Source organism: Ruditapes philippinarum, unplaced genomic scaffold (assembly GCF_026571515.1).
Source record: "Ruditapes philippinarum isolate M1 unplaced genomic scaffold, ASM2657151v2 ctg91_1_1_1_1, whole genome shotgun sequence".
Classification (NCBI taxonomy): domain Eukaryota; kingdom Metazoa; phylum Mollusca; class Bivalvia; order Venerida; family Veneridae; genus Ruditapes; species Ruditapes philippinarum.
The window spans coordinates 487,160-496,583 of record NW_026863704.1 but is presented as its reverse complement, the minus strand read 5'-3'; the positions used below and the strand labels follow the sequence as shown (position 1 = coordinate 496,583).

Sequence of the window (9,424 nt, the reverse complement as noted above, 5' to 3'; positions counted from 1 at the left end):
TCTTTTTAGCTCACCTGTCACAAAGTGACAGGGTGAGCTTTTGTGATCGCTTTTCGTCCGGCGTCCGGCCGTAAACTTTTACTTTAAATGACATCTCCTCATAAACCACTTAGTCCATTTCATCCAAACTTCACAGGAATGTTCCTTTGGTGGTCACCTTTAAAAATTGTTCAAAGAATTTAATTCCATGCAGAACTCTGGTTGCCATGGCAACCAAAAGAAAAATCTTTAAATATCTTCTTTTAAAAAAATCCAAAGAGCTAGAGCTTAGATATTTGGCATGAAACATCTTCTAGTGAGTGTCTACCAAGTTTGTTCAAATAAAAGCCCTGGGGTCAAAATTGGCCCAGCCCGAGGGGGTCATTGATTTTCCCTAAATGCATATAGTAAAAACTTAAAAAATCTTCTTTTAAAGAACCCAAAGAGCTAGAGCTAAGATATTTAGCATGAAACATGTTCTAATGGGTGTCTACCAAGTTTGTTCAAATAAAAGCCCTGGGGTCAAAATTGGCCCCGCCCCGGGGGTCATTGATTTTCCTTATATGTGTATATCAAAAACTTAAAAAATCTTCTTTGAAAAAACCCAAATAGCTAGGGATTAGATATTAAGCATGAAACATCTTCTAGTGAGTGTCTACAAACTTTGTTCAAATAAAAACCCTTGGGTTAAAATTGGCCCTGCCGGGGGTGGGGGGAGAACAAGGAGGTCATTGTTTTTCATTATATGTTTTTTCATTATATGTGTGTAGTAAAAACTTAACATCATGAAACATCTTCTAATGGGTGTTTTCCAAGTTTGTTCAAATAAAAGCTTTGGGGTTTAAACTGGCCCCGCTCCGGGGGCCTATATACAGGTGAGCGACCTCATGGCCCTCTTGGGCCATCATGGCCCTCTTGTTTCTCTTTAATTTAGTTATACCGGTATGTATTTTTATAATATAAATTAGTTATGTGTAACCTACGAACAAATAAAATATCTATATCTATAATAGATATGTGTTTTTTTTTATTATAATCAGGAGTTCCTTCCCTTATCAGTAATTAGAAAAAAAGAGGATATAGAATTATCAAAGGTCAACATTTTCTTTATCTGTTGGGGAGTATATTATGCGTCGGGTACATAACGTCACACAGGTAAAATGTTAACATGCACTCGGAGACAAAGATAACAGTGATAGGTAACTTCCTAGCCAGTTAAAATATCACGCCTGTTTGCTTAACTTAAAACTTGTAGCAAAAAGAATTATTAACCAGATATCAAAATCAATAAAATAATACATTTTCTGAAAGCTTATGCATTTGTCTATGGCTGCAGGTAAAATAATTACAGTTCCCATTTAAATAAATGATAGAGAACTACTTATTAACTTTTGTTACAAAACTATGCATATGATGAAAAAACTGGCTCAGTGGATATGTTCTGCTATGTTTTTCTTAGTGAAAGGCATGGAAAGTTACCAATATTTTAACATGTTATCTACATCTCTGACATAGTCTCCATAGAATTACACCAGAAATATAAGTTTCCGATACAATGCAGTGAAAGGGAGGGCACTGCAAGAGAGAACTAAATATTATTTTCAAGTCGTCTCCCTTTTGGATAAAAATTGCAAAAATGTATTGGCACACTTCATTTTTTTTCTACAAAGCATATTGTATTGTTGCACATGCAGATACACATTTATCAAGATTTTGCTCTGAAAGTCTAGGCTTGCTTTTCCTAGAAATTTCCTGAGACAATTTTTCATTTCAACGAAAATATCTTTACTTAGACTCCAATGTAATGACACCTTCAATTTCTGATGAAGATTAACGCATTGCAGATAGAAACATCAGTTGTCATTGTGTTTCTTAACTCTTCACAAGTGGATTAATTTAATGACAGTCGAAGTCTTTAACTAAGGTTAAAAATGGTTACCGTCTAAAATTCGTCCTAAAGTTAGTCTTATGTCCTAGAACTATTGAATATTGATACACTTAGGACTTTCTATGAAACGCAGCTTAGGTCCCTACCTCATTCTACTTGTGTGCTTTATGTAAAGCTTCCCTTAGGCTCGGCACGTTGAAAACTTTGTAGGTATTACTAAGTGCCAAAATAGTTTATATGTCGTTTGCTTGTATAGTTCAATTGGATTATTTGTCCTACCTTTGACTGTTTTTTTTCCCATAGCCATATAAAAGGACTATCTGACTCAACCGGACGCTGGAGTAATTATATGTACTTGGATATAAGTTTTCGGTGCAACTTCTTGTGCAACATATCTCTTCGACCACTAAAAATATTCACTATAATTACACAATGTCTTTAAGTACATAATTGGAGGTTACTTTCCAAGGTCTGCAACTTTAACATTGATTCCACTGAAGTATGGTCCTTTTTGATAAGGGTAGAAGAATTTAAATGTACAAACGGAAAGTCTGTTGTATAACGTCATATAAAAGTTATAGCGTTTCACTTAGTATAATCCAATAGTTATAATTATTTATTTTAAGTATTCAATTTAAGGACATTTAGATAATATCGATTGCTGTACCCCTAGTAAAAGCCTTATCATACAGGGACTGATAGTGAAAGCCCCCAGCACCGCGATTTGGACATAATTTGTACATGTATTTCTGGTCATTTTGACGTCAAAACAAAACATCAACGGGGACGGACAAGGGAAAAATTTCTATTAATTCTCCGGGCAGTGCTTTCAGCGAGTGGATAAAGGCTTTGATAACAAACTATTTGCTCTTCACCGCAAGTGTGAGTTCGAATCCCGCTAGAGCACAAGCTGGCTTACATAACGTCGATGGTACGTTCTATTAGGTACCCGTTCGTGCCTGAAATTATTGAAAGAGGGGCACGTGACGTCTTTCTCCAGCAGTTAAGCATATGACCTAAACTAAACATTCAGTGTTGTTGCGACAAAAAATACAAATTACTAGTGGATAAAAGTTAATTATCATCATCCAAATAACCAAATATGCATTTGGCTGGCCATCAAAGCCAGACCCCTTGCTAGAACGTAGGGGGTTGAGTGCTTTGATAAAAAAAATGCTGGGATAAAAATTGTATGACTTGCAAAATGATACACACTTTTTTTTTAAATTGCGGCAACTTGATGTTCTTTTCCATCGCGGCATTTTATGAAAAGTAAAACACATTTTGTTTATATATGCATAACTAATAAAAAAGACAAAAAAATACATGTCTTATTTATTATTGTTATTGTTATTATTATTATTAATTGGCAGTGAGATTAGTCAAAAGCTACTGATGACATAGTTTACGGTACATGGTATACTTCTCAAAGTTTGCGACCACATAGCATCATGCATTCTATAACATAATTATAATGTTATGATATTAACATTGTAAATCGTGTAGTAATGCATCGAGAGTGTACCCTGTGTATACATAACCTTGAATGACAGGCCATTTCCACGTGCAAGTAGTGCAAACAAGGTGACCATGTATTTTGATAGTCTTTATCACGTACCGACACATGTAGGGTGTTCATTCTTCATTTTCCATTGAAATATTGAACATTTAAGATTGAATAATGGCGAATGCAAATGTAAGAAGGCATTTATCAGAAGCAGCATTGTGGCAGGCAGGTAGTATGGTGGAGCAGGGGGCTCGACATCGTGAGGTTGGTGAGGTGTTTGGTGTGGACCATACGGTTATCAACCGAGCCTGGGCGAGGTTCCAACAGCATGGTACATCTGTTAGACGACATGGTGGTGGCAGAACAAGGGTGACTTCTGAGGCTCAACACCCAGGTAAGGTTGTATGCTGGTGAAATTGGTAATGTGTTTATTTTGATGGATGATAATGCCCGTCCCCATACAGTCAATGTCGTCCTAAAGTACTTGGAAAGACAAGGTATTATTCGTTTGGACTGGCCGGCCCGATCCCAGGATCTTAATCTCATTGAGCATTTGTGGAATGAGATACAGGTCCGTATTTCAGCCCGTCAGGTCCAGCCAAGAAGCACCCAGGAGTTTGATGCCGCCCTTGTCGACGAATGGAATACCATTCCACTAGCCGTACTAAGAAACCTGATAGGGGGTATGCAACGACGGTGTCAAGCTGTCATAGACAACACTGGGTCACTCGCTATTAAAGCAAAATCAGTTATTTGGAAAGATTTTTGGGGGCAAAAATGAGTTTTTCACAAATTCCACCATATCCGTCTAAAACACAATTTCATTTCAATCAAAACAAATCAACATGAAAACACATTAAAATTGGTAACAAATTCCTTAATGATGTTTATAAATCACTACATCATATATTAGATTAGAAATAAATCTAATATTTGACATGGTACAAAAATACTCTTGGTGCTTGGCAAACTTGGAGTAGTATAGTTTATACTATTAGTAATATATTTTATAAGAATTGTATAATTTGTACTGACGCGTGTTTTTTTGTAAGGATTACATTGTGTTTTAGGGGTTGAAAGATATCTGGGTAGTATGGGAGGGACCCGAGTGTCTAGGGCTTGGTCCTACCTCGATAGCATGTTTTAGATTATAGAGAATGGAAAACAAAATAACCATCATTTTCATTTTTTTTTGCCGATTTATTTATCACCGATAGAAATAATTTAAAATAAATATTTCTTCATGACCCTTCAATCCTTCACTAGTTTCTATACTAAAATTCTTTTTACAAATATATTAGAATAAGTACTCTACAAAATCGACTATAATTTGTAAAGTAAATTATTATGCATGTAGTTGGGAGATGTGTTGAAAGGCTTCTTACATCCCGACAATTTAACAAACTATGAAAGTATAATGTAATAGAATAATTTTGAACATAAATTTATTCAAAACTACTAAAGCGAACGGTTTATCATCGGTGATAAATTGAAAAAGGCGGTCTTTTGATACGCACGGTTAAACCACAAGTGAAACACGGCGAGCATTCGATTTATCCTAGTAGGTAAAACGCCAATTTAACTAGGTAGTTAAAGGATGACTTTTAGCTGGTGATTATTTTAACGGTTGTCATAATTTTTCTATGATCGTATTTTTTCTAAAATTTCAAACACCCTCTTTGGAACAGTGATTATGATAGGAGCGAGATAATTTATATTTTGACAAACTTGATGACCAGAAGTACAGACTTAAACTAAATAAAGTCCTTGCCAGTAGTGGTACTTTAATTCAATTAAATTTTTATCGGGAATAGAATATGTAGGTTACTTTCAGGAACTGTCTAATAAGACCACAGGCCCCGTGTTCACTTACAATAGATCCGGATCAAATTATCCTGATTTTATTTTCATTTTTTTTTTATAAAACTGATAAAATTGATGTATTTTGCTAATCATAAATGGTTTACAAACATGTAAAAGAAATATATAAACATGCTGATTTGCACAGAAACAGCCCTATATCGAAATCGATAAATAACAAAACACATACAAAAGTAATGTTGGATCAGAATAAGGAACAATTTTAGGATCAGGATCAATATTTGGGTCAACTGTTAAATATCCATATCTTGTTAAATAATAATTTTTTTTTTTCTAAAATTTCATAAAATTCATCTTTATATTTTAGCAAGTTAATATCAAACATAATTTTAATTCTATGAGGATAAACAATAGAGAATATTTGGATATTCGACGATTATAATTATTTATTTGCCGATTAGGGGCCGTTGCGATTGTTTGACAGATTTTTATACACCTATAGAAACAATATGCGCAGTCTGATCAGGATCCATGTTGTTCGCTTACAGACCCTATAACAAGTAAAGAAACTGATAGCGAACAGCATGGATCCTGATCAGACTGCGCGGAGGCGCAGGCTGGTCTGGATCCATGCTGGTCACAAACCGACTATGTTGGTTTTGTCGTGACGCGGCTCAAATCATTAAAATGAACGATCTTTTGAAGAAAGACAACTACATCAGACTCTGCAAAGTTATCACCTCCGCTATACTATATTTCCTGTCATCTGGTAAAGGCCGAGAGCGAGTATGTTTAGGACAGCTGTCAAGCATACTCACTTTGACTGTTTTCTATCGTTATGGAACACAGACATTATTCTTTGATTAAGACTCTTTCTTTCATTTTTTCACTCTTTTTTCACTTATTACAAGTAAGCACGCATTAATTGCTTGTAGATGAGATAAGTTGCATCCATTAATATTTGTACATATCCGGCTAACTCCGTCATGTAAAATTATAAAGAATTTATATTGATGTAATATAAGGATGAATTTATCTATGTGTATTGTTTGGGACATAATATAATAATTATTTTCATATTATGCTCCAGCCATTGTGTACACCGGTCCAGCAACTCTGAAATAGCTTTCTTTGACTGAAACGATATGTAAAGTAAGAAGGAAACGCCCTGAAAATAGATAACTTATTTACAAACATCATGACGGGGAGTTCCGAATATGTAAAATATTTTAAGTCACAGTTTTGTTTTTGTCACCTTTTATTCATGTCTTTATAACATAATTTATCCGTAAATTGTGACTAAATAATGAAAATAAGAGTTAAAACGAATAATAATACATGTAATAATAATAATAATAATAATGATAATAATAATATTAATAACAACATAAGTTATTCCACGTTTTTTCATAAGTTTATTTTCCGAGCACTACTACTTCTAGTATATATGTTTGAATGTTTTTCGCCAATAACGTATGTACGTTCGAATTGACGTTTTGACTTGTATTTTCAGCCCTTAAATATGTTTCAAATGTCAAAAACATGCTATTGTTCTGTAGTTGATAAATTCTGTATGCATATGTGCGTTTTCGATTTTTTTCAACAATTTTGCGAGTTAATTTGCTCAATTATTGTTTATCGTCATGACGTAATGATATGCCATGTCTCATTTATTTGAAAAATGATAGAGAAAACTATTCTACTTCATAATGCACCGATTCATTTTAAGAATGCTTTTCTGGAAATCAATTACAGGCCTTTTCAACCGAATCGATCGTTAAGCCGAAGCGCCGAATGCACGACGTGAATTCTTACGGTCCGGTGAATTTATTATTCCCGCGGGGGTTAAACGGAACAGCCTTATTGTTATTTTAGAGCCATATAGCACATAACGTGTTAGAGGGCTTGTCCAGCTAGTTGTGTTTTCATTTTGTGTATTGGATATGAGTTATGTAAAATGAGCTATGTTTGGTGCTGTGGGATTTATATTGTTTATCTTGTGTGATTTAACTGCTGTGCTAGCTGTAAATACGTACGGTAAGACATCAAAGACTCTAGCACTCTTTGTAGTAAACTAGTTATATGAAAATTTAGGTCAACGTTACGGTTAAAACAGAAACTTGCTATTAAAGAGAATAAAGTGTAGTTTAATTGACGTTTTCAAGATCGCTGCAATTCTGTCACTTTTACTTATTTTGAGCGTAAATAGTTTCGTTTATTTTGATTACATATAACATGTTTTCAAGACAGTGCAGTACAGTACAGTATATATATATGTTTTGTGTATTAATAATCCGTGTATATTTCAACAGTCTATACGTTCTCGCAGAAATATGCGATTTTAGAGTGTGGGCCGTAATTCAACTTTGTTTAGTTTTCTGCGGACTTGAAAAAGATGAAAACATTCAAATTAAATACGATTTTTGGAATCGTTTTGTCTTATCTGGTGAATTTTCACCTGTATTTTTCAGCTTTTCTTTGATGAAACGTGTCGGTCCCTTTGATGTTTCTTTGATCTTTTAGGATGCTCTTGTAGAGTCAGAAAAGTTATCAGAATCTGAGATAGGCAGTTTATTTTTAACAATTTGAAATCTAATTTAAATAAATTGAATTATTTTGCCCAGAGAGAATGTCATTTACAGAAAAACAATCTTTTAAGATGCATGTTTTTAATGAGATAAAAAAATCTTGGTATTATCAGAAGAAGAAACTGGCAATAATTTGGTAAATTACATGAACTGCAAGCTAGTCCAAGCAGTTTATTTTAAAGGCATATATGTATGATGTAATGAAAAGAATAAAATTTAGTCTTATCAATTTAAAGAAATACCTTTTATCTTATGATTGACATAAACATTGTTTAATTAAGCCTCGGCTTTGTTGTGGTAAATTGTTGGAATGAAATTGAATAGTGATTTTTGTTTTGCGTTCGTAAATTATTCAGCCAATGTAATTTGCTGAATTAATTGAAAATAATATCAGAAGAAACTGTCAGCTGCTCATCATATGTTTTCCTTGTTTTAAGCTACAAAATACATAATTTAAAAATATAAAATTGAAATCGCACAAATTATTTTCTTAATTACAAATTAGAAATTAATCATATACTGTATAATTATCAAGTACACAGATGATTTATTGTTCAGAATAATACAATTTATTTCAGAATGTTGCAGTACAATACCAGAAGATGCTAAGGATTGCAGGGATATTTGCCGTCAGGTAAGACTAAGACACAGATATTGCTCTCAAATTATTAGAGTCTGATTCCCCCTACCCCTCTCCCTTAGCACTAAAACAGTATTAAATATATTTAGCTCTATAATATCATTTCTAAAATGAACTAAGTAAACAAGAACTGTGTCTAATAAATTTCTAGGATTCAAAAAACAGGGGGGATTTTTATCTAGCAGTGAGAATTTATTACATTTGTTGATTTTTTCCCCCTTCTTTCTCTATGAAAAATTTCCCCCCTGTCTCTGAAAAAATAGGGAGAATTCTCAAAAATATGAGTGAATCCCCCCCCCCCCCCCCCCCCCCCCCCCCCCCCCCCCCCCCCTAGAATAGACACTGAAGTAAAGAATGTAGAACAACACTTCTAGAAGGGTTAAAAGGACATAGTATTACAAATCATACCTTTAATAAAACATTTTCTTCCAGACATTTTCATTGGTTGTTTCATTCTTGAAAAGAGCCATCCTGATTGGTCAACATTTACAATAATCCTGATTGGATACCCTATGCTGCTGTTGAAATAATTTGTATCAGGGATTTTGATTGGTCGAAACTTGTTGCAGAAACATCTTAGTTTAAATCTACTATTCTTAAGAACTAGGAAATGAAGGAAAACTACACATGTAATAAAACCCCTATCTGATAAGGTTTATTTTAACATGATTAATTTTACTAAATTGCATAATAATTATTAGTCAATAAAAAAGCAAATCTATAAAAAAACACATACACAAAAACACTATAATCTTTAAGGACATAACAAATATGATGAAAAATTCTTAAATATTATACTAAATTATAGTGAAGTAATGTTTTTAGAGTCACTAAGGGGCTGAAATAAGGTGCCTTTCTACATGTTAAAATTATAGGGTATAGTAAACTGTATGTATATTTTCAACCAATTTATGTTAAATTCATTAATATTTTGACACAAAATGCAAATTTGGTGGTCATTTTTTTTGGCTGAAATAGCCAGTGCCATGTTGCAGGGCTCT

The 9,424-nt window shown here is 33.6% G+C and overlaps 1 protein-coding gene across 1 annotated transcript in view; it reads left to right on the top strand.

Moving 5' to 3' along the window:
- Positions 1-7,031: 7,031 nt before the first annotated feature.
- Positions 7,032-9,424, top strand: part of LOC132723092 (reversion-inducing cysteine-rich protein with Kazal motifs-like) — a 69,829-nt gene continuing 67,436 nt past the window's right edge. Inside the window, exons 1-2 of the mRNA XM_060707757.1 lie at positions 7,032-7,232; positions 8,362-8,417. Coding sequence (XP_060563740.1) covers positions 7,160-7,232; positions 8,362-8,417 — 129 coding nt within the window. The 5' untranslated portion in view covers positions 7,032-7,159. The remainder of the gene's footprint in view (positions 7,233-8,361; positions 8,418-9,424) is intronic.